The sequence below is a fragment of the Orcinus orca genome, chromosome 16, assembly GCF_937001465.1.
Source record: "Orcinus orca chromosome 16, mOrcOrc1.1, whole genome shotgun sequence".
Classification (NCBI taxonomy): Eukaryota; Metazoa; Chordata; class Mammalia; order Artiodactyla; family Delphinidae; genus Orcinus; species Orcinus orca.
In genome coordinates, this window is record NC_064574.1 from 28,407,056 (window position 1) to 28,432,100 (window position 25,045).

The 25,045-nt window shown below is 51.9% G+C and overlaps 2 protein-coding genes across 4 annotated transcripts in view; one reads left to right on the plus strand and one right to left on the minus strand.

The window, feature by feature from the left end:
- Nucleotides 1–8,151, minus strand: part of SLC52A3 (solute carrier family 52 member 3) — a 43,664-nt gene extending 35,513 nt beyond the window's left edge. The window contains exon 1 of the mRNA XM_049698815.1: nt 8,019–8,151. The gene's annotated coding sequence lies outside the window, so the exon portion shown is untranslated. The remainder of the gene's footprint in view (nt 1–8,018) is intronic.
- On the plus strand, nt 1,221–12,824 carry FAM110A (family with sequence similarity 110 member A). Of its 3 annotated transcripts, none has more exons than XM_004272668.2 (2): nt 1,221–1,418; nt 11,260–12,824. In XM_004272668.2, exon 2 carries the CDS (start codon nt 11,356–11,358, stop codon nt 12,241–12,243), a length of 888 nt encoding a protein of 295 aa, XP_004272716.1. In that variant the 5' UTR covers nt 1,221–1,418; nt 11,260–11,355; the 3' UTR covers nt 12,244–12,824. The 3 variants fall into 3 exon arrangements, with proteins under 3 accessions (XP_004272716.1, XP_012389593.3, XP_033289310.1); XM_012534139.3 differs by lacking the exon at nt 1,221–1,418 and adding an exon at nt 7,828–7,917; XM_033433419.2 differs by lacking the exon at nt 1,221–1,418 and adding an exon at nt 8,109–8,249.
- The last annotated feature ends 12,221 nt before the right edge of the window (nt 12,825–25,045 follow it).

A 25,045-nucleotide genomic window follows, 5' to 3' on the forward strand; every position in this document is an offset into this window, starting at 1 on the left:
ACAATGTATTGTATAATATTATACAATACATTGTATAATACATAATACATTGTATAATTGTATAATACATAATACATTGTATAATTGTATAATACATTATACATTGTATAATACATTTATACAATGGTAATACACATTTATACAATGGTAATATCACATTGTGATATTACCATTATGTATTTAATGCATATTTATGTTGTACATAGTTATTTGAAACATACTTTTAAAAAATTTAATACTTTCTTAGTGTTTTCCCCATACTTTAAGTGTATATATATATATATATATATATATATATATATATGTATTTTGCGGTACGCGGGCCTCTCACTGCTGTGGCCTCTCCCGTTGTGGAGCACAGGCTCTGGACGCGCAGGCTCAGCGGCCATGGCTCACGGGCCCGGCCGCTCCGTGGCATGTGGGATCTTCCCGGACCGGGGCATGAACCCGTGTCCCCTGCATCGGCAGGTGGACTCTCAACCGCTGTGCCACCAGCGAAGCCCTTTAAGTGTATTTTAACCGCATCATTTTTAATGACTGCATAATATTCCTCATCAGAAAGTGGGGATAATTAAAGGTACCTATCTCAGAGGGTTATGCCATGAGCACTGACAAGAGTTTTGTCATGCAAAGCTAACTGGTATGTAAAAAACTCAGTTCTTCTGCAGGATGGATTTATATAACCAATCTCCTTTCACTGAGCACTGAATTTATTTCCATTATTTTGCTATGATAAATAACGCTGGACTATATTAATCTTTGCTCACATCTTTGGTTATTTCCTTAGTAAATTTCGGGACTGCTGGGCATGCACATCTTAACGCTAAACCACTCATCATTGTGCAGTGAGGGGAACAGAGAGGGAAATGGGCTTGCACTGCCTCACACAGCGCGTTAGCTTAAGTCGGGACTAGGAACCAGCTGGGGACCAAGAGAAAGTCCCGGGTGAGCAAGGAAAAGAATTAGGTGCCTGAACTGAAAAGGCTGCCGGAAGAACCTGAGGCCACGGGGGAGGTGAGCGGCCGGGAGGGGCTGCGGAGCCGGGGTACTTCCTCGCCCTGCCGAAGCTAAGCGGTCGCCTGGCAACGCGGGCCGCGCGGCGTTCGAACGGAAGAGAGAAACCAATCAGGATTTCCAGGGCAAACCATTCCGGTGTCGGGGGTGGGAGTGGGGCGGCGCGCTCACTTCCCCTTCCCCTGCGCCCCAGGACCTTCGCTCTGTTGGGGGCCTTGGGACAGTCAGGTCCCCCGGCTTATCTCAGTTAAGGAGGACAGCTCCGAAGAGGCCCCGCGGGTCCTCACGTGGGGCTGAGGCCTCCCGAGCCGCGTTGGGTGCGGCCATTCCCCGCCTGGGTCCGAGCTGTCAGCCTCCTCAAGACCCGCTCTGGAGGAGCCGGACTCGCCTAGCGTGGGCTCCAGGTGAGGGCACGGGTGGTCCGGGGCGCGAGCCCGGGACTAGGGGGTCTCCATTCACCGGGCGCCTGCGGTGCGCGTCCTCCCTGAGTGGTACCAGCGGAGAGGTTGTGGTACCCCATTTCACAGATGAGAACGCTGAGGCTCAGGAAGGCAAGTGTCCTGCTCAGGCGAAGTCTGGCAGAGAAGCCGATTCAGGTCCTTCTGCTCCATCTCTCAGCCTCTAGTCTAGGTAGATCTAGATTTACCTTGAGAAACCCAGACGGGTAACCGGTGGTCACTTTCTTAGCCTCTGATCAACCGGAACATGGCCAGTAGAGCTCAGGCAGCATCCCCTCCCGGCTGCCTCTTCGCCACAGTGTCCTGGGGTCTCCTGCAGGGCATCTGTCTTCACTTCCCCGGAAAGCCAGCGGGTGGATTTAGGGCTCACTTGGGATCCTTCCGCTTACGGGGCTCTGAATTACAGTGCTCTCCCTCTCAGAAAGAAGAGCTGGGGGGATCGGGCAGGACTGACATTTCTGAGCTAGGTGCCAGGTGAGCAGCTGATGGTTTGGCCCTGGACTCTTGGACCTTTGGCTGTAGGACTCTTGGGAATCTACCCCAGGTTGGGGGAAAGGGTAGAGGCACACCCTCAACAGAAGACAGTAGTCACCAGAGACTTCGGAGTTGGGGGTGGGCCCGGGACCCCTCCTGGTAGAGCATCTGACCTACACCAGGCCTTGCTTCCTGGGGAGCCCCCACCCACAGTTTGCTATTGTTGTTTTCATTTTGTAGGTGGGGAAACTGAGGTTCTAAGAAGTTAAGCCCCTTGCTCAAAGTCACATGGTCAGACTTGGCAACTCTGGGGCTGGTTCCCAGTCTATCTGGCTTCCATCTTAGAATTCTAGACACTCAGAATTGTAGCATCTGGGAGTCTTGAATCTCTTCAAGGGGAGTTACTTACCCTCTCTCCTCCAAAGCCGTCTCCTGGCTTTGGGTAGACGAGCTCTGGGAGATCAGAAAGGAAACAAGTCTTTTCTTCATTCTTTCAACAGATATTTACTGCCTTCATATGCCCTGCCCTCCGCCTTGTCTATTTTGTTTTTCTCAGTAGCATTTACCCCATCTGATGTCGTATAATTTCACTTATTAGCGAGTTTATTATCTTCCCTGACTGGAATGTGATACAGGGAGGGGCTAGGGTGAGGCAAGTGAGGTAGTTGCCTCCAGTGCAAAATTGAGGGGTACCCAAAGCCCCAGTAATCAAATGACTAAAGCTAACATTGATCGTTTGCTCTGTGTTCTGCTGGTGGGAGACCAACTGGTATGGCCTCCATGGAGCACAGTCCCCCATCTCTGTCACAATTACACATGCATCCCCCTGACCTAGCTGTCCCACTTCTAGGCAGAATGACGTAGGCACAGTGAGGCTGCAGTGTGGTTTGTAATAGAGACTAGATACACACGCTCAGTGGCCATCGGTAGGGACTGATGGGCTCTTTATGTACTTATGTACTGATGTAGCACAACATATATTAAGTTTATTAATAACATAATATATGTTAATAACACGTATTAAGAACAACATATATTATTCAGTGAAAGAGCAAGACGAAAACAGTGCACAGAGCATGTTGCCGTATGCATAAAAAATAGAAAGAATATATGTCCATTATTGCTTGCATGTGCCTAAAATCTCCGTGGAAGGACATACAACTGTTTGATCACAACGATTCCTGCAGGGAGGGGAACTGGGTGGCTGGGGATAGGAATGGAGGGAGTTTTTTTTTTTTTTAAACTTCATTCCCTTTATAGCTTTTGAACTTTGAGCCATGCACATGTATCATGGTTGAAAAAAATATATATGTATGTATTTTAGATTATTTATCTAATCATGAGACCACTGCCCTGTCTGTGATCTGTCATTAACTTGCTCGTGACTTTGGGCTAGTTTCTTCACTTCCCTGGGCCGAGAAAAGAAGCCATGATGGTGAGCTCAGGCCCAGGCAGGGGGCAATCTGGGCCAGGAAGTGGGCTAGGTTGTGGGTCTGTCCCAACGGCACCTCCCCTACCTTATCCTGTGTGCCAGGCCCTTCCCTAAGGCTTTGCATGTGGTATCTCTCTTAGTCTCCACTGCAAGTCCCTTTGTCCTCATTTTGCAAGCTCAGGTGCAAACCTGAGGCCCAGCGGATTGAGTTGGTGGAGGTGTGAGGTCGTGGGCCAAACAGTAGATCCCTGCCTTAGGTGGCTGCACCCACACCCCTCGCACAGCCTGTTTGCCTCTCCCTTCCTAAGGTCTGTGCAAGGTTGACCTGGGCAAGGCTGACTCCAGGCAAGCCAGGGCACGAGCATCTGGGAAAATTCTAGAAATAGTGTGGGGTCTGGTGTGGCCCTGGAGGATGCCCAGCTGGGTGTCTCTGACCCTGACAGCTGGGCTGAAATCGAGCTGGGTTGTCCTACTGGCTGTCTGTCTCTGCTGCCAGGAGCCTTCCTGAATCCCTCTGGGGCAGGAGAGGGCCTCCCTGTCTCTGCCCAAGTCTGGGCCGAGCTCCTGCTGAATAGAATGAGAAGCAGGTGGAAGGGAGGGGTGAGGTGGGAGAGCACAATGTCATGAAAATGAAAAACATCAGAAACCACACCTCCTGCCCCCTTAGCAAAAAATAGAAATCCCCGACACCTCTTGAGCCCTTACCGTGTGCTAAGTACTTTACAAGTATGAACTCCTTTAATTCTCTCAATTCTATGATGTATGGTGGTTATTACTGCCGTTATTTCCTCCTTATGAAGGGAAACTGAGCACAAGAGATGTTTAATAACTTGCACCTAGAGCTGGAATTGGAATCCAGGGAGTCTGGCTCTAGACTGTGTACCCTCTTTTTTTTCTTTTTTTTTTTTAATGTATATAAAATACAATTTACCATTTTAACCATTTTTAAGTGTACAGTCTAGTGGCATGAAGTTCATTCACATTGTTGTGCAATCATCACTAATGGAAACTCCATACCCATTGAACAGTAGTAATTCCTCATTCTCTTCTCCCTCGAGCCCCTGGCAATCACCTTTCTACTTTCTGCCTCTATGAATTTGACCACGCGAGGTACATCATGTAAGTGGAATCACACAGTATTTGTTCTTTTGTGACTGGCTTATTTCACTTAGCATAATGACTTTAAGTTTCATCCATGTTTGTTTATCTGTTTATCTGTCAGTGGACACTTGGGTTGTTTCCACCTTTTGACCATTGTGAATAATGCTACTATGAACACTGGTGTACAAATATCTGTTCAAGTCCCTCCTTTCAGTTCTTTGGGGCATATACCCAGAAGTAGAATTGCTGGATCCTATAGTAATTATATTAAAAAATTTTGCCTAACCGCCACACTGTTTCCACAGTGGCTGTGCCATTTTATATTCCCAACAGTGCACAAGGTTTCTAATTTCTCCTCATCCTCATCAACACTTGTTATTTTCTGTTTTTTTTTTTTTTTTTTTTTTTTTGCGGTACGCGGGCCTGGCTCCGGACGCGCAGGCTCCGCAGCCATGGCTCACGGGCCCAGCCTCTTGGCGGCATGTGGGATCCTCCCGGACCGGGGCGCGAACCCGTGTCCCCTGCATCGGCAGGCGGACTCTCAACCACTGCGCCACCAGGGAAGCCCCATTTGTATGTTTGATAATGGCTGTCTTATGGGTGTGATATGGTATCTCATTCTGGTTTTGATTTGCATTTCCCTAATGATAAGTGATGCTGAGCACCTTTTCTTGTACTTATTGGCCATTTGTATACCTTCTTTTGGAGAAATATCTACTCAAGTGAGTCTGCATTCTTAGATTTGTAACCTCTGAGAGAAGGGGTCCACATTCAGTCTGGGCTGATGAAGAGCTCACCCAGGAGCTGGGCATTGGAGCATCTGTTTGGTTGAATAGTTATCCCAGCGCACGTTTTGGTGGCGCTTGTCATGTACAGGCCTCACACTGGGAGGGAGGCACTGTTAGGGATCCTGTTTTACAGCTGGGGAAACCAAAGCATGGAGAAGTTAAGTATCTTACCCAAGTTTCAGAGCTAATCACTGGTGGAGCTGGGTTTGAACTCACTCAGGTTGGTCCTAGAGTCCATGCTACAGGGGTGGCCAGGGCGCTGGCGTGGAAAAGGGCATTGCCAGCCGTGGACCCAGTGTGTGCTGGCAGCTTTGGAGGACGGACAGGGCTCAGCTAGAGCTGTCTGGATCCCAGCTTGAATAGGGGCTCCTGGAGGCTGGAGGAGGAGTGGGACGGGTGGGGGAAGGCCTGCGTCAGGGTTGGGGGTTGGGAGGAGGCTTGGTGCTGAGGGGCCTTGGTCTTTGAGGTGGGCTCAAAGTCCAAGGGTTTTAGTCCTGCCCCTTGGTCAATGGCATCCCCTCCTGTGCTTTGTCACTGGAGGAAGGAAATATGGAAGAGTGTGATGGAGTTCTTAGCCCAATGGGCGAGATAGGAAACAAGTGATAGTGAATATCTAAAATGACAGGGTGCGATGAATGTTTGGAAGGGAACAAACTGGGTAAAAGAGTTGGCAGGAGCCTCAGGGTGGTCAGGGAAGCCTCTCTGAAGTGGCGAAGAGGGAAGAGGTTCCAGGCAGAGAAAGGATGGTGCAAAGGCCCTGAAGCAGGAAAGACCTTGGTGTGCTCAGGAACAGCAGGGAGGACTCTATGGCTGGAGCAGGAAAAGCTGGATATGAGGGGAGAGGAGGGCAGGGACTGGATCTTGGAGGGCCTGAGGGCCAAGTGAAGAGTTTGGATTTTATTCTAAGGAGATGGGGAGCCTTGGGGGCTGGGGCTGGGGTGGTTTAAGCAGAGCTGTGATGACATCTGATTTCTGTTGGGAAGACATTGCCATTATTGCCCTCATTTTATAGCTGAGGAAACAAGACCCAGAACCATAGCCAGGGAGTGATTCCTAAGGTGGCTTCTCCCTCTGGGGCCCAGAGAGAGAGGCTATAGATTCCTTAGGAGTTCCCCGGTGAGTGGCCAAAGCCCAACACTGAGGACTATCTTCTCCGCACCCCTGCTCCCCAGACCCGGGCCTGCGTTCAAGTTCTGGCTCTGCCATTTACCAGCTGTGACCTCAGGCAAGTGGCCCCACCTCTCCATGCCTCAGTTTTCTCAACTGTAAAATGGTCATAATAGTAGTATCTACCTTATAGTGTAGGTGTGAGGATTAAATGTGTTAACACATATAAAGAGCTTAGAACAAATGCCAAGTACAAAGAAAGCACTTGGAAAAGGTCTTACCCATTTAATAAAAATTGTCACTCTTGTCTTGCTTTTACTACTGTTAGACCCTAACTGAGCACAACCACTCCCCCTAATGCTTCCCCATTGTTGCCTTAGTAGAGGGCTAGGCAGGGACCCAGCAGGCTGCCTTATCCCCCTAAAATCAGGGCCCAGGGGCTGGAAGTGGCTTCAGGGCTGACTCACTCCCAGGTGGAGGAGAGCTGTTCCTTGAGTCACTTCCTGTCCCCTCATGCCCTCCACCCCAACCCTGGTGCAGCCCCTACCAGGCACGGACATGGAAGTGGGCCCTCTTTGACCTCCCTGGGGCTCAAGTCGGAGCCCAGTGCGCAATTACTTCTCTGGGCCTCAGAATCCCAGTGGAAACTGGCTTAATCAAATGTCCCACCTGAAGTGACATAATAGAGCTTGGGCTGGCAGAAGAGACAATCACCTCCCTCCCAGGAGTTCCTTCCTGCAGGGCTACAGTCTCCTCATCTGTAAAATGGGGATGAAATAGTTCCTCCCTCCCAGGGCGGTCCAGAGATTTAAATAAGTACAGTGTCTGGCACTCAAAAATTCTAGTTATTATTTCTATTATTGCTGTCCTTACTAATGTTTACAGCTTGCACAAAGCTTCTACAGGCACTCTCAAGCTCTAAGAACTCACACTGACCTGGCCTGGAAGGTAGGATTTTCCTTTATTGACAGAATGGAAGGCCAGAGAGGTCCAGCAACCTGCCTGGGGACACACAGCTAGAAAGGAGTGGCATTAATTAAGGCTTGATCTGGGGGAAAGTGCCCAGGTTGGACTCTCCAGGGTGACTTTGGCAACTGACTCAGCCTGTCCTAGCCTCAGTTTTCCATTAGTCAAATGGGGATAATAATAGAGCTCCCCTTGTAGGGGTTGTTGGGAAGATTAAAATGGGTTAATTAACACCAGGAAAAGTTAATACATTAACTGCTGGTCATTGTGGCTGTGGGAAGGGGGACTCAGTTTTTCCATCTCCAAGATGGGTCCGGTTGCCTGAGCTGTCCACTAAGACTCTGTGTGCCAGATGTGCGGGCCAGTGCAGCTGTGGGATAGGTGGGCCTGGCTCTCGGAAGAACTTCCTGGGGTCGGTCGGGGGCGGCTGGGATCGGGTCCCGGCCGCCGCCTGGCTTTCGTTCTCCCTTTTCGAGTAATACCTGGGCCGGCCGCCGGAAGTTGCGCAAACGCGTGTTACCTGAGCCCAGGTGGGCCGGGCCGGAGCAGCGCAGAGCGGCGGCAAGGGCGCAGCCAGGTACGTGCGGGCCGGAGCCGGGGGCACGGAGCCGGGGTCGGGGGCTGCCTGGGCACCTCTCCCTCCTCCTCAGGGAAGGCGGGGACCGGGCAGGGACTCACCTTCAGGCCTGGACGAGGCTGTAGGAATCGGCAATCAGCTCCCTCATTTAAGAGCCAGGACAACCCGGGCTCAGAGAGGGGAGGCGAGCAGACAGAATCACAGAGCATGCCGCCGCTGGGGATCTCCAGGATTGCCCCCAGTTGGGAAGGGCAAAAGCCAGACCAGGGATCCGTGCTCCCCCTACTCCCCCTCGAGGCTGACGCCAGGGAAGCCGGTGGGGAGTGAGCAAGGTGAGGCTGCATGCCCCGGGGATGCCAATGAGAAGGGCCCGGGACCGGCGCTTCTGCGGTCATTTGTGGGTAATGTTTGAAATCCGTGGGTAGGGCGTTGGGCGATGAGAGGAGGCCTCAGAGAGGACACGAGTCCCACGCGGGGACCGGGACCCTGGCTTTAACTTTCAGGAGCCACCGCACATCGTGCTTTGCCCACCGGTGAAATGAGTCTTGTTCACTGATTAGCCTCCTTTGTCCGCTGCTTAGGCTCGGGCAGACGCTTCTGGAGAATGCTTAGAGACCCCTGCGAGAGGGGCGGTCTCAGGAGTTGGGTCAAATTCATAATAAAAACAAGGAGCCCAGTTCATGCAGCGCCGCCTTTTTAACAGGTGCTGAGGAAAGTCCTCGACTTGTTTTTATCGCTCGATCCTCACGGTGACCTGGAGGATCAGGAAGGTGTATTTTTAACAGCATTTCACACATAAGGAAACCAAGTGTGGAAGAGGCGCAGCTGCTTGCGCAAGGCGCACAGCGGGCGAGGGGGCCAGCTCCGGGCGAGACGGCCAGCGGCCCTAAAGCCGGGTTTGGCTTCTAGCATCTGTCCGGGTGCCGCCGGAAGAGCCCCTGGGGTCCGCACGTCCGGCCCGAGGGGGTGGGGGCCCGAGCCGGGTGGGGGGCGGAGGGGGGGGTGTCGCAGAACGTTTGCCCTAGCCCTGCCCATCTGACCTCCTTCCTCCTTCTGTTTCCCGGGATGGTGCCCGGGAGGAAACCAATGCCACCAACGGGTTGGACTGGTTTGGGAGGCGGGGGCCCGGGGGTAGGGCAGAGTCTAGCTACGGTGACAGGGCTCAGCAAGGCTGCCTTTCCTGTGACCCTTCCCTCCTGACGTCTCCTTGGGGGTGGGCCCTGAGTGGGGCAGCCTTTCTCTCCCACCTACTCCATCCCTTCTAACTCGGGAGCAGCTCTGGCTCTGGGCCAACAGCCCCCAAGGTTCTATTGTCAACTTGCCTTTGCTGCAGAGATCTCAGACTGGGGGCTGGGGGCCAGACTGGGGCGGGGGGCAGATATGTTTGCAGGCATGTTTTGTTTGCCCTGCCCATGCACTGTTTTTAAAATTATTACTATCAAATATGCTAAGAATCTAGAGTTTCCATGCAATTCTGGGTTCCCAGCTTCCTAGAACATCCTATACCTACCATCTTGGACCCATATGCCTACAGTAGGGTGGGTATGCCCCTCTCTATTTTATCCCTGGTCTGCCTGCTTACATTTGGTCCCCATAGGTATTTCAGGTCAGTAAATATTTATTGACTGCCTATTATGTGTCAAGAGCAACACCTTGAAACTGAGATACAGTGAACAAAACGGACACCCCCCACCCCCACCCCCTTCATGGAGCTGTTTTAGGAGAATGTGAGCAACAATGAGTAAAACTATTCGTTTTTTTTAGATAAGTGAATCAGGCTTCATATGAATTTGTGTCTTATTTATTGTCTCTGGGACCTAGGTTGGTTACTTCTTTGAGTCTCAGTTTCTCCATCTGTAAAAATGAGGTGACAATGACCTGTATCACAGACTTGTTGGAAGATTACAGGAGAGGATGGTGTCAAATGTCTAGAAGACAGATTCCTCTCTCCCCTCCCCAATCCAGACTCTTCCCTCCTGGCATTCTGGATGTCTAGGTGGGGCTGTCCAACATAGCTTTCTGCTACGGCTGGAAATGCTCTAATCTGTGCTGTCTAGTATAGTGACCACTGGCCACATGTGACTATTGAGCCCTTAAAATGTGGCTAGTGTGATTCAGGAACTGAATTGTGTGTATTTACTATAAATTTAAAGTTAAGGCTGAGTAGCCGTATGTGGCTAGTGGCTGTTGAATTAGACAATACAGGTTTAGACGGCCTGAGCTACAGGTCCTCTTGAGGATCGCCTAGACAGAGTCCCTTTCCCCCATTTTACACATGAAAGGGTTCAGGACTTGGTCTATGGGTTTTCTTCTGGCCCATCTCCAGGGGACTGCGGGGGGCACTTTGTGGCTCTAGCCCTTCCTTGGAAAAAAGGTCAGGGGTGGCCTGATGTCTGGGGTACTGGGCCCTGATGCTTAGGTGATCGTGTGGAGACCTGTGCATCCAGATGTGGGCCCTCCTGCCTATGCGTGTCCATCCTACTGCTGCTGGCAGATCCAGAGTCTGCTGGTTGCTCCTAAGCAGGGCTGTGTGATCTTGGGCATTTCCAGCTTCTCTCAGAGCAGCATAGCTCAGGGCTGACGTTTCCACCTGACAGGCATCCGTGGATTGCTGTGGGCCTGGCATTGGAATTTCATACTGGAAGCTAATGGGTGTCTGGACTCCATTGGGGCAGGGGTGGGGACTTTCTACACTCCTCCTCCACAAGCTCTGCAGCTATGCCTGGGGCCTGGCATGTCTAGGCAGGTGGCACAGGGCAGCTTCCTGCCTGGGTGAGTGTGGGGTGGAGGTGGTACCAGGCTTCCTGTGGGCATTCCAGGTGGGGTGTGGGGTTGGAGCCCTTTCTCTTGGTCACTCAACCCCAAGACCCCTGCGCAAGCACCTCCCTGCTTGGAGGCAAGGGGCAGAGCCACCAACCTGCTGAATTAGCTTAATCAAGCTCACCTCCCTGGGCTTCAGTTTACGCATTTGCAAGATGGAACTGTGAAGAAGACCCACTCTTCACAGTTGAGCCGGCTGGTGCCCAGCACTCAGCCTGGAATCCCCTTTGCTTCCTTTAAAATGTGCCATGTCCCATCTTTTCTGCACAGGCTGCCCGTGTCTTTCTTCTTTGGCACCTTTTTTTTCTCTCTGCCTCAGCGGGGCTGGGCCCTCGGGGAAGGAGGGGGGTGGGCGGAGTCACAGGCCCGTGAGCGGGTGCTTTCTGCCTGCTTATTGGCTCTCTGTGAATCAGAGGCGTGGCCTTTACCTTTTAATGGGGAAGGCGTCTTCAGCTTTTCTCAGTCTTTGCTGAGCCTTTGTCTGAGTGTGCTCTGCCCCTTTCTTTCTTTCCTCCGCCGCAGCCGTTGCGGTGTCCAGCTGCCAGCTTTCCGCCTGGATCTCTGTCTCCTCATTTCTCCAGTCTCCTCAGACAGAAGCCCTCGGGGTATGTAACAGCCATGCCTGTGGACACGCTGACTCCGGGAGCCCGAGACACCCCCGCCCTACCTTTCCGCCTACAGACCAAGGTCCCCGGCTACCAGCTACAGCGGCCAGCAGACTGTGGAGCCCGGAAACCTAGTGCTGTAGAGCGCCTGGAGGCCGACAAGGCCAAGTATGTCAAGAGCCTGCATGTGGCCAATACCCGCCAGGAACCTGTGCAGCCCCTGCTGTGCAAACAACCACTCTTCAGCCCTGGAACTCGCCGCACGGTGCTCACGCCTTGCCGCCGAGTCCTGCCTGGCCCCGGCCGCCGGCCCCAGCTGGACCTGGACATCCTGAGCAGCCTCATCAACTTGTGTGATAGTCCTGTGTCCCCTGCTGAGGCCAGCCGTACCCCCGGACGGTCAGAGGGGGCCCGCCAGGCTCCCCCAGCCACCCCCCCACGCCCACCACCCAGTATTGCTGCAGTCCGCCGAGTGGATGTCCTTCCCCTGCCGGCGTCACCTGCCCAGCCCTGCCCATCACCAGGCACTGCCGCCACCTCTAGCCCGGCCCGGCCCCCAGGTTTGCAACGCTCCAAGTCAGACCTGAGTGAGCGCTTCTCCCGGGCAGCAGCTGACCTGGAGAGATTTTTTAACTTCTGCGGCCTGGACCAGGAGGAGGCACGGGGATTGGGTGTGGCCCACCTAGCCCGGGCCAACTCAGACATCGTGTCCCTGGCTGGGCCCAGTGCTGGGCCGGCTAGCTCCGAGGGGGGCTGCTCCCGCCGCAGCTCTGCCACCATCGAGGAGCTGGCTCGGGAGCGCGTCCCCTATGGTGTGTCAGTGATAGAGCGCAACGCCCGGGTGATCAAATGGCTGTATGGGTTGCGACAAGCGCGGGAGACTCCAGCAGCTGAGGGCTAGGCCTCCATGGGACTCGACATTCGCCACGGGACAGATCTTAGAGAAGCCATAGGTCCCTTGACCTCTCCTGCATCCATTCCCTGGCTTGGGGCAGATCAGAAGCTGCTGCCTCATGTGAACTTGCTATAGAGGCAAAGCCTCAGAGTCTGGACCAGCATCCGTCTGACAAGGACTGACCCGGAGAGAGTTGGCTCTTGACCTTGGACTACCGCCTACGCCTCACATGTGGGGTTTTGACGTGGATGGACCCCTGCTTGTAGGTTTGGATTTGGGGCACTTAGCCCTTCCCACTGAGAGTGAGGGACCAAGGGATCTCACCAGAGCTGTCTACCCAGCAGCTCTGTTTCTTTCTTCCTTCCTTGGCCTCTGTCCTTTACTGACTTCCTCTTCCTTACCCAGTGGGCCTTGGTTCCCTGGGAACTCACCCTGGGGTGGGGGTAGGAAGGAGTGGCCTATCTACATTTTTCAAGGGGCTTGCCAGCCTGGGCCTAGGTGGGTAGACTACAGAAAGGACTGGTAGGAGTCTGCACTGCTCTGACTTCCCTCCTCTTGGTTAATAAACACAAATGCTTGTTTTTCAAGGGCTGGGTCATCAGACTCTTCTGTGTACACAAGGAGGGGTGGGGGAAGTCTTGGGATGGGGCCTTCAAAACTCAGTGATTGCCCACCCCAGGATCGGGGGGGTATGAGGCCAGTGGCTGGCTCTGCCTGAGACTCGCCTCACAGGGCACCCTCATAACCCCTCTGGGAGGCTAGCTGATGGGCCTCCTTCATAGTGGAGGACGCTGGGTCTGGCCACAGAGTGGATCAGGAAAGAACTGAGAAGAGGACTGGAGACTTTCCCCTGCACCAGGAAGGGTACCTGCCTGGGAAAGGCTGACAGGTACATGGACCCTCCCCAACCGTAAGTATTCTGCCCTTTCCCATCCCAGCCCAGTTCCCAAGAGGGCAGGAAGCTCAGAGGGGGCAAGCCCTGAACTTGAGGTCACACAGGCCATGGATTGGAGATTGGAAGTGGAAGTTCTTAGAGGAAGAGGGACTTGAGGTGTATAGCAAAAACGAGTGGCCTTGCCTCCAACTCTAGGTGACCCTGGGAAAGCCAGTCCTCCCTCTCTGGGCCTCCGTGGGAGAGTTGGAGGCATGGTCCTGTTTGGGTTGGGGGAAGGGGAAGGAGGTGGCTGGCACTGGGCTGTGAGGTCTCGGCTCCTTTCCATCTCCCTCCGGGTTAGTTACCTGCTAGGAGACCCCCGCCCCCCACCCTTGGCTGGTGAAGCAGCCAGGGCCGGGCACACAAAGGGTGAGAGCCTGGGTGGCCTCTGTATCCCCTCTTCCCGTGGGTGGGTGGCAGGGCTGGGTGGTGCTTCCTCTCCCGCAGGCTGCCTGGGCTGCAGCGCTCAGAAACAGGAAGCTCTAATGGGGGCCCTGGTGACAGGTTTGATGTAGGTTTTATTTTAAGCATAAAGAGGAGATTTCCGTTGGGCTGTTGACAAACATCCAGGTCAGCCCAGCTGTCTGTCTGTCTGACAGTCCACAACCAGTCCCCAGGCTTGGCTGGGCCTGGGCCATTTGGGGAAACAAGGGGAAATCGGGTTATAGAAGAGGATGGTGTTCAAATTCATGAGAATGGAGTTCACCCCTCATGATACAGATGGGGAGACTGAGGCATAGGAGGGGGATGACCCACCATAGGCTCCCAGCAAGTTTGGCAACTCAGGAGTGGCGCCTTCTGGTCCCCAGGTTAAAGGAGTGATGGGGTCGGGGGGATAATCTGGGTAAGCTCTGCAGAGGTCGTGTCCTTTGAGGTGTCAAAGACCTTTCCCTCCAAGGCAACCCAGGCAGAATACGGTGCTAAGTGTTGCCCCTTGCCATGAGCTGCCAGACCCCCAGAAACACAAGAAGGTGGGAGTGTTGGCTGCATTTTACGTGTGAAGAAATTGAGGTTTGGGTCACAGGACTGTTGGTGATGGGCTGGGAGACCCCTTGTTCCTGGAGGAAGTTTCAGTACTGGGCTCAGACCTTTCATACTAAACCTGTCACTGAGTCCTCAAGGTGGCTTCTTCATGGTCACCTGAGAAGGTCACCTCTTGTCTTAGAGCAGGGAGGGGTAGTGGCTTGCGGGCTGTCACAGAGCGGGCCTGCACTCCAGCCTGGGGTCACACCCTGGGCTGCTGGACACCCCAGTCACCGGCACTCTGGCTCCTTGATTCTCCCGACACACGCCTCACCTCTCTTCCCCATTCTGGCGGCCTTTCCTCCTAGTCACTATTGAGCACCTACTGGATGCCCAGCGGTTGACAGGACAGCCATGGGCCCTGCCAAGTCTAGGGGGAGGGAAGGGGCAGCTAAGCAGAAACTAGTCATTTACACTCAGGGACTTCTGCCCTAAGACCAGGGCTGTTCCTAGGAGCTGGGCCAGGGGGAGCAGAGAGGAGCATTGCGAGGGTCTGTTGGAAGAAAGCAGGGAGGGATTCTTAGAAGTGGGGAAAGTGCCACATTGAGCCTTGACTTCTCTGACAGGCTGCCTCGTTCTGGGAGGGCTTCCCCTCCTCCAGGATTCTGTGGAGGGAGCGGCTAGGGGCTTCTGCCACTCCCCTTACCCACGGGTCTACCAGCCTCGGGGATCTGCAGAAACAGGCCCTCTATTGTTTTGCCTCCAGTTGGAGTGTGAGGGGCAGTGAGTGGCAGCCCCTGTGTTTCAGGCCCTCTGAGGGCCTGCAGCTGCTGCCCTGTCCCCTGGGGCCCCCTGGCTGCCATAGCAGCTTCCCCAGGCCAGATTGGCCCCAGCTGCCTAGCCCCTAATTAGGCAGAGATGAGATATCTGCTCCCTGATCTATTTCCCACCAGCTAATTATACACATGTGGGCTTGGGAGACTGGCAACCTGGCTGGCTACTTCTGTCATGAAGGTGTGATGGGCCCACTGGGAAATGTACCCATCCCTACCTGCCGGACCTCAGTTTATCCTTTTGGCAGAGGATGGGATATAGCAAGGGGCATTGTTCCTGTCCCTGATGAAATGGTTCTGGCTTTGTTAATGAGTTGCTGAAGGGGACCAGGGGGAGGAGACCCCCATCCTGCCTGACATCCTGTGTCCAGGGGGAGTATGCAGGTCCATCCAGGCCCAAGACAGAAGTGCCCCATCCAGTTTTTTTTTAATTTAATATTATTTTTCATAAAATATATTCATATATTTCCCCCAAAATTTTATTAAGAAAAATTTCAAAGTTGAAAGTATTATATAGTGAACACTGATATATCACCTACTAGATGCACAATTGTTAATATTTTGCTGTATTTCCTCTATCAGACATCTATCCATCTATCCACCCATTAAAACAACTTGTTATTTTTTGAAGCTTTTCAAAGTAGGCTGCAAACATCAGTACCCTTCCCCTTAAAGGCACTTCAGCATGCATATCATTAGCTAGAGTTCTGTATCTGTTTATGGTTATTCTTGGGAGTGGGAAGTAAAATTTATATACAGTGAAATGCATAGATCTTAAAGGTACCATTTGCTGAGTTTAGACAAGTACATACTGTACTCCAAACCCTAGTCAGGATATAGAGCCGTGAAAAGTTCCCTCACGTTCCTTCCGTCAGTTCCTGTCCCCAACTCATGGATGGATCTATATAAATACTCCTAATAAAAACATTCCCTTGCCCTGTACTTCCCACTCCCAGCCCTGCTCCCCAAAGCAACCACAGTCAACTTTTTAAACTATTTCTTCTGGTACTTTCCTCTGTATTTCTAAGTAACATTCTTTTCCTGCTATTTTCTTTTTTTTTTTTTTTTTTTTGGTACGCGGGCCTCTCACTGCCGTGGCCTCTCACTGCCGTGGCCTCTCCCGTTGCGGAGCACAGGCTCCGGACGCGCAGGCTCAGCGGCCATGGCTCACGGGCCCAGCTGCTCCGCGGCACGTGGGATCCTCCCAGACCGGGGCACGAACCCGCGTCCCCTGCATCGGCAGGCGGACTCTCAACCACTGCGCCACCAGGGAAGCCCTCCTGCTATTTTCTTGATTATTTTAGGCAAATATTGACTTTCAGGTCTGACGTTCCCACAGTGTGGCTTCTGCAGCCTGACTGTCTGGGTTTGAATTCCAGCCCTTCTCCTTACTGGCCAGATGACCTTGGGCAAGTGACTTAACCACCTGATGCCTCAGTTTCCTCATTTGTAAAATGAGAGTAATAAGAATATTGAAGTTATTGGACTGTTATGAGGATTCAACATGTGAAGTGCCTAGAATAAGGCACATCACCCAGTAAGTGGTCAAAACTCTTTCTTTTTGTAGTTTTTATTATCAAGGAAGACAATTTTTCTCTACCTCCTTTCCTTTCAAAATCTGCATTTATCACAATTTTTCATTAAATGATTAATTAATGTTATTTATATTGTGACCATATAAATATTGTTTCTTGCCAAGTTGCATATTACAGTTACATTTCCCTTTTTGTGCAACTCTGTTCTTCCTGGAGTTACTACCTGCTTTGGTTTTTCATTTGCTTAGTTTCTTCTTTACTCATCCTTAATTCTCGGACATCCTCAATTTCCCCATAGTTACACATAGAAGATACTTTATTGGTTCCAATTTTCTTCCTGAAACCCTTCATATGCTTTTTAACAATCCCACCCCCCCTTTCAAAAACAACAATGGGACCAATTTAAAAACTAGAATCTCAAGCACAAGTACAATTTGTAAGATAAGCATCTGTGAGCATCCACTCTCTGTCCCTGCTCACGTGGGTCTCTAAGAGGAATAAAAACTGAGGCTGTGACACCCCTGCCAGGCCTCCCCATTTACCCACAGGAACCCCTCAGCACTGTCTGCTCACAGCTGCCAACCTCTGGCTTGTCCTGTGCCCTTCGCTTTATTCATCGATTCATTCAGCAGAAGTCTACTGGGTCCTTCTTCACCCCTGGAACTGTACTGGGCAGTGCCAGCAACATAGAGCTTGGGCAGTATCAACCCATCTGTTCCCAGATTGGCATTTACATTGACATTACATTACATTGGCAGCCAGGAGAGTGGTCTGAATAGAGGTGTGTGTGGGGTTGGGTGAGGGCTCTGTGTGTGTGTGAGACTTGTAGGGGCTAGTGAGTGTCTGTATGGGTGCCAACAGATTTTATATGAAAAGTTATCTGTGTGCATTTATGCGCATATGTGCATAGATGTTGTCTGCACAGTGTGTGTTCACCAGGTATATGTATCAGATAGCCCTTGCTGTGTAACAGGCCACCCTAGACCCAGTGGCCTAAAACAACAAATTATTAGTTTATGATTCTATGAATTGGCAAGCTGGTCTGGGATCAGCTGGGCAGTTCTGGTTTTACCTAGGCTCACTGATGTAGCTGCAGTCAGCTGGGGCTTGGTGATCTTGGAGGGCCTCACTCACATGTCTGGCAGTTGGCAGGCTGTTTGCTGGGATGCTTCAGTTCACCTCCAGGAGGCTAGCACGGGCTCATTCCCATGGTGATCTTGAGATTTCGTGTTCAGCTCCAATGCACCAGTGCTTTTTAAAGCCTCTTCTTGAGTTATGATTACTAATGTTCCATTGGCCAAAGTGACATGGTCAAGTCAGATTCAAGGGGTAAAGAAATAGATTCCATTTCTTAGTCATATTGCAAAGGGCATGAGTACAGGCATGGAGGAATTTTTGCAGCTGGTTTTCAATTTATCACAGCCTATGTGTGCTGGGTAAAGAACTGGGGAAAGTTCCCACCTTTGGAATCAGAAAAACCTGGATTTTTTGGTGCCGCCACTTGTCTGATCTTCGCCAAGTTGCCTCACCTCTCTGAGCTCTGTAAACTGGATAAAATTGAATGACATGAGATGGTCTTTGTAAGTGCTTATTCCATTCATTTGTTCATTCATGCAACACATATTTATTAGGGCCTACTACATGCCAAGCCCTTGGCACGCCCTGGGGAGATTGCAGTGAACAAAATGAACCAAAACACTTGCCCTTGGGAGGCTTAGTCTAGGTTGTGGACAGACACCAGTTGATCATCCCAATAATTTTATGATCACTAAGGTTAGGTCCTGAAGGAAGGAGAGGTTGCTGACCTGACCAGGGAGGTCTCGGAAACCTGAGATATCTGAGCTGAGATGTGAAGGATAGGTAGGAGTTAAGCAGGAGAAGAGAGGATAGGAGTGGAAAAGGATTACAGATTGAAGGACCAGCATGTGCAAAGGCCCTGTGGTGGGAGGAGTAGATTATTGGAACAGAGAGAGTAGGTGAAGCTGAACCTGGAGCATAAGGGCCTGACTGTCTGAGGCTATCAGACCCTTTGAACAATGGGAGGGTCTATCTTGCCAGGCAGCCTGAAAAAAACCCCCAAAGGTCTAACAGTGTTCTACAAGGCCCTCATGACCAGGATCCCTGTGACTCCTCCCCCTTCCCCTTTACCTACTCTGATACAGTCCGCTACTTCCTTGATGTTCCTGAAACACAATAGACACATTTCTACCTCAGGGACTTTGTACTTACTATTTCCACTGCCAGCATCTATCCTACTCTAGGTGTCCACATGACTCACGCCCTCACTTCATTCAGGTCTCTGCCCACATGTCACCTCCTCAGAGAGGCCTTCTCTGACCCACCCATTCACTGCTTTCCGCAGCTAAACCATCAGCACGCAACAGCCACTAGTTCCCTACCCTGGTTTATTTTTCTTCCTAGAAAAATACTCCCTCACCCCACCTCCCACCGATACTTACAGTAAACAAAGGCCACATTATATTTCTTGTGTGTGTCTCTCACTAGAATGCAGCTCCAGGAGGCATGGGCTCTACTTTGTCTAGGCTGTGTCCCCCTCCCCTGGGGAACAAGAGGTGTTTCATAACCACCTGTTGGGTGAAGGAATGAGTGAAAACAAGTGACTGAATGGCATGCTGGAAAGAACTGACTCCTAGAAATTAGGAGCTCTGGCTTCAAGCCCCAGCTGAGTGAACTAGAGAAATCATTCACCTTTCTGTTCCTTGGTTTCCCCAGCTGTGCTGTGAGGTGTTTGTGGTCTCTAGGTTCGTTCTGGGTTTGGAAAGGAAGACTCCAGGCTATGGAGGGTTAGGGCCTGTCAGGGAGGAAGGGAACTGGGGCCTTCTCCATTGCCTTCCTGGGGATGAAAATAGCCTAGCCCAACCCCTAGGCTGGCCCCTTACCCTCACTGTGGCATGCAGCTGGAGCCAGGGGGCTCTGTCTGGAGCCTGCCAGCCTGGCACTGGGCTGGAATCAGGCCACCTGACAGCTGGGCCAGGCAGCCTTGGGAGGTTCTTAAGGGCAAACTGGGCCTATTGGATGCCGCCAACCTCCCTCTGCACCTCCCCTTCCTTTCTCAGTGTCCACTGGCAGGGTAAATCCCTTAATCTTCTACATGTCTGCAACCTTTGCAGCTTGCAAAACTCCTTCTTGGTCTGTGTCTAATTTCACTCTGCGTGGTAACTGCTTTACAGGTGGGAGCATTAAGCCTCAGAGGGGACAGCTGCCTCGTTGGAGGTTACATAGCCAGGACCTAGCGCAGTTATGGGGGAACCCAGGCCTGGCACAGCCCTGCGCTGCCCTGCCTGCCTCTGTGTGTGTGTGTCTTGTATTGTGTGTGTGTGTGTGTGTGTGTGTGTGTAGGGTGGCATTATCACGGTTAAACCTCGCTACCAGTGCCCTCCCTTCACCACCAGCTCCCAGAGTCTCTGATAGGCTGGAGGTTAACAACTTGTGGAATCAAAATGCCTGGGTTGAGATCCCACCTTTGCTGCATCCTAACTGGGTGGACTGTTGGGTTACCACTGTCCCCCACCTCAATGTCTGCCAATAGGACAAATCCCTTAGATCTGGACACCGGTAGGACTAACATTATATGCATTGACCAGGTTTTAAAAAATTGAATTAGTTGCCAGTATTTAAGCATTTAAACAGTTGGAAGAATCACATAGACAAACCAACTATGAGCATCTATGAGGCCCCAAGCCCCTACTGTGTGCCTGGCACAGAGCAAAGTGCTCCCAGGGGAGCTCATTCCTGGGCATGAGTGCCATTGTGACATGGGTGCCATTTACCACATCCTCCAACGAAGTCTTAGAAAGGTGAAGCCATGTGCTCAAGGTCACGTGGCCAAGGAGGGCAGAGGTGGGGAGGGAGGTGAGTTTGAGGGGGCTGGGACCCCAGCACTCACTCTTTTGGGATCCTTGAGACCGACCCAGTGGCGTTTATTCAGGCAGGCGTGTCACTCCCTCTCTGGGTCTCGGTGCGCCTCTTGGCAAAATGGGATGGGGCCCAGGTGAATGGAGAGGGCCTGCCCCGGCTTAAGGGGCAGTGGGGCCCTGTCCCAGCCCAGGCTCACTCCTGAGAACGGGGGCTCAGTGGGCCCAAAACTTCTGGGTTCTCGTGAAAAGCGAGATCTCAAAAAGCATTTATTTTATTTTATGTTTTTGGCCGCACCACATGGCTTGTGGGATCTTAGTTCCCCAACCAGGGATTGAATCTGGGCCCCCAGCAGTGGAAGCACGGAGTCCTAACCACTGGACTGCCAGGGAATTCCCTCAAAAAGAATTTAGTATGTTGTTCTCTCGCTGTTTAAATGTGGGCAAGTAACTACTTAAGTGTAAAAGTACCCCATACAAAGGCTGTAGGTATTTATTACGCCATTGTTTGTAATAGCAAACAACTGGATATATCCATCAATGAGAAGTGGTTACATCAGCTCAGCCCAGCCACGTAATGTCCCATTGCGGCACTGGGAAGGTGCACTGCACGCACTGGTGTGGACTGGCAAGGTACTTGGTTCCATGAACAGAGCAAGGTGTGAGACCAGGCGCCACGTGCTACGTTTGTTGAAACCAGAATATGTGCCCAAACCCTCTTGTACTGGCCTTCAATCTCCTGGAGAGCCACACAGGGAACCTGATACACTGGCTGTCTGGGGGGAACTGGCTGGCTGGAGCCAGGGGTGGGAGGGAGACTCACTTCTTCCTCTTTGTACCATTTGAATTTTGAACGATGTGAATGTATTATCTATGCAGAAAAAATAAAAATAAATTCAAAATAAAGTAACATAAAGTAGACGGCAAGAAACCTGAAACAGACAGACAGAAAACCTCAGGCTGCAGGCCCAGTTGGCTCCCCATCTCCCTTGGGGCAGCCACGGCTGCATTCTGGGCTCTGCGTGGCCTGGTTTTGTGGCTCCACCCTCTACAGTAATATTTTGGTTTCCCCACACACGGCACTCACAGGAAACCCCAGCCAATGGGCATCAGGTTCCTGGCTGGACCGCCTGGTGGTGGGCATGACACATCCCTGGGAATGACGTCATCCAAATGCTCGAGTGGTGACACAGCCCCCAGTGGAGGGAGGGCACTTCCCGCAGTCCCACAGGCCTGGCTGGCTGGGGTTTGTCTCGCAACCTCCAGGTGGGCGCGTGGACACTGAAACAGCCACCCCCATTAACTAGCTCTGAGCCTTCAGGGACTGAATTCATCCATCTACCCAATACTCTTTAAGCACCTACTATGTGCCGAATACTCTTCTAGCCACTACAGAAACAGCAGAGAACCAAACAAATAGAACCTCGTGCTCTCCGGTGTGGGGAAAGGCAATGCCTACCAGCGAGTGGAAGTGCTGTGGAGGAAGAAGAAGCAGGGAAAGGAGGCGGGGCTCTAGGGTTTTTCCATTTTTACTGGCGTAGAATTGATATACAATAAAACTGACCCATTTTAGGTATATAGTTTGGTGAGCTGACAGTTGTATACATGTGTGTATCCACCACTCCAGACAAGTTATAGACATTTCCATCCATCCTGTAAAGTTCCCACATGCACCTTGGCAGTTAATCCCCGACTCCCACCCCGCTTCCCATCTAGAAACTTGCTGGTCAGTCTTCCTCCACTGTGGATGGGATTTGTCTTTTCTGGCGTTCACACAAGTGAAATCTGGCTTCTTTCACTCAGCGTAACGCGTTTGCGATTCATCCACGCTGTTGTGTGTTAGTTCCTTCTGGTCGCTGAGCATCCCATGACCATGTTTTGTTTATTCATCCAACCTATTGACGGTCATCTGGGTTGTTTCCACTTTTTGGCTGTTACGAATAAACCTGCTATGGATATTCATGTACAACTGTTTGTGTGCACGTATATTTTCATTTCTCTTGGGTAAATACCTGGGAGTGGAATTGCTGGGTCTAGTAGAAAGTGTATGTGTAACTTTATTAAAAGTGAGAATTGTGCTTTTAAATAGGGTGGTGAGGGCAAGCTTCACCAGGCGACATTTCAGCAGAGGCCAGAGGAGGTGAGGGGAGCCTTGTGGGTGTCTGCAGGGAAGAGTATTCTAGGCAGAGGGAACTGGTGGGTGGTGTGTGTGAAGAACGGCGTGGAGGCCAATTTGTTGGGATCAGGGTGAGTGAGGCAGAGAGGCCTAGGAGGTGAGGTCAGTGTGTAACAGGGCTGGATGGTGTCTGGCCCTGTAGGTCATGGTGAGGACATTGGCTTTTACTCTGAGAACCCATGGGAGGGTTCTGAGCAGAGGTGGGACAGGATTGGGCTTCTATTTTAACAACCCCCTTCCCAGATCTCCAAGTGGAGAATGGGCTGTAGGACAGGGAGCAGGGAGGCCAGCAAGAAGGCTACTGCAATAGTCCTGGTGGGATATGCAAGAGCTGACTGGGGTTAAGGTGGCAGAGGGTGAGGAGGTCAGATTCTGGGTCTACTCTGAAGGTGGAGCCGCAGTGGAAGCATTGGATATGGGAGGTGAGGGAAATAAGGACATGAAGGATGGCTTGGCCCCGAGGTGGCCTTTAGGAGCTGAGAGTTACTGCCGGCCAACAGCCAGCAAGGAAATCTGTAACTCAGGCCAGCAACCCCAAGGAACTGGACTCTGCAGGTCACCTGAATGAACTTGGAAGAAGACCCTGCGCCTCTGCAACGGAACACGGCCCAGCTGACAGCTTGATTCAGCCTGGCGGGACCCTGAGCAGAGAACCCAGCTGTGCCATGCCCGGACTCTGACCCATAGAAACTGTAAGATGTTGTTTTCAGTCACTAAGTTGGTGATAATGTTTTGCTCAGCAGTAGGTGACTAATACGGGCATCCTAGAATCTACAGTGTCAGAGCTCAAGAGGTCCTTGGCAACGACTGAGTTCAACCTCCTCTTCTACAGATGGGGAAACCGGGGCCCAGAGAGTAGCTGGGCCTCGAACCCTGGTCCCTGCAGGGAGGAAGTGTCAGGCAGAAGCTGCCCAAGCGCTAGAGGCCCTGCCAGGACCAGCCCCTCGTCTCCTAGGAGGCTGCGGTACCAGCGCCTCTGCCAACCCCTCCTAGAGAGCTGGCTTCTGACCACCCACTGAATACCCTCAGCTCCCGGGCCAGCAAGCTCAGGCAGGTTCCCCGTCAGGCCAGGCCCAGTGACCAGGAGGGAGGAGCACCCTCGCCCCCAGCAGAGCAGGGCCCAAGGGCATAAGAGCCAGGCCTGAATCTGAGAGCCCCGGGGAGAGGGACAAAGCACAGGCTTAGGTCAGAGGGACCGTGGCTAGAATCCCAGCTCTGCCATTCACTGGCTGTAAGACTCTGGCCAAGGGAAACCTCTTTGTTGAGCTGCAGTGTCCGATCCATGAAATGGGAGCAGGAATGCCTTCCTCCAGATGGCCAGTGAGCTCAGGTACATGAAACTGTTAGTGGGAGCTCCGTAAATGCACAATGCACGTCCCCAACCTCTTCCTTCCTGTGGGCCTCAGTTTCCCCATCTGTTAATTGATCTCATGCCTTAGATGTGTTTTGGGGGCCCTTTTAGCTCTAACAGTTGACCATTTTAAGGTTCAAATTCTGGCTCTGCTTCTTATCAGCTGTGTGACCTTGGATACGTCACTTAAGCTCTCTCAGCCCCAGTTTTTTAACTTGTAAAATGGGCTATTAATAATACCTACCATTACCTGAGAGACGCAGGTCAGATACCTAGGCTAGTGTCTCAGAAAATGTTAGCTAGTTTTATTATTGTCATCATTATCATCGTCCCAAGCATGTAAGTAAGGTGGTGCCCGCTCACAGGGGCAATAGGGCAGAGCCTCCCAGGGTGGGGGAAGTTTGGTTTCCTTGGACACAAATGTTTGTGGGCTGGGCCTACAAACTGCTGGGAAAATAAAACTAGTTCTTTTCCCCCAGCCCTCTGGCCCTGCACCCACCTTGAACCAAGCCTCCAGTATCACAGTGCTTATAAACGGCAACCCCACAGGCAGGTTTTGGGAAACAAAAATATGCATTTATTTCTCTTCCCAGTTCTGAGAACCACCTCTTGCTTTTCTCTAGAGGAATACCAGTATCTTGTGCAAACACCTGGAGGAGGGAATGTGTATCATAGACACAAACTGGGGTGGGCATCGCCATGAGGTCCCCGCTGGCCATGTTTGAATTATGCGCGCTGTCCTCTGACCACAGCTAATTCTCAGGTGCTTCCAGACACCTGACTGCAGGCTGGGCAGGCCAGAGTCTCTCCCAGAAACTTGAAACTTGAATAGAGGGCACATAGGCAGAGCCCCTCCCATAAATCCACAGCCAGGCCCTCGGTTAGTCGCTTTCTGGTGTTTGTCACCCAACTTCGCCTTGGCCAACATGGTGACTGGGGGGACAGAGCATTGTGGCGGGTTGAGGACTGACTGTGGGATGGAGCAGTAGCCCTCTGGTCCATGCAGGAAGCTGTCAGTTGCTTCTGCCCAGAAAGAGTACTGGACTCGAAGTCTGGTTCTCCACAACTTTCTGGCTGTGTGACCTTAGGCAAATCACTCAGCCTCTCTGTGTGGTCCAGTGGGATGGGACCACAGGGGACC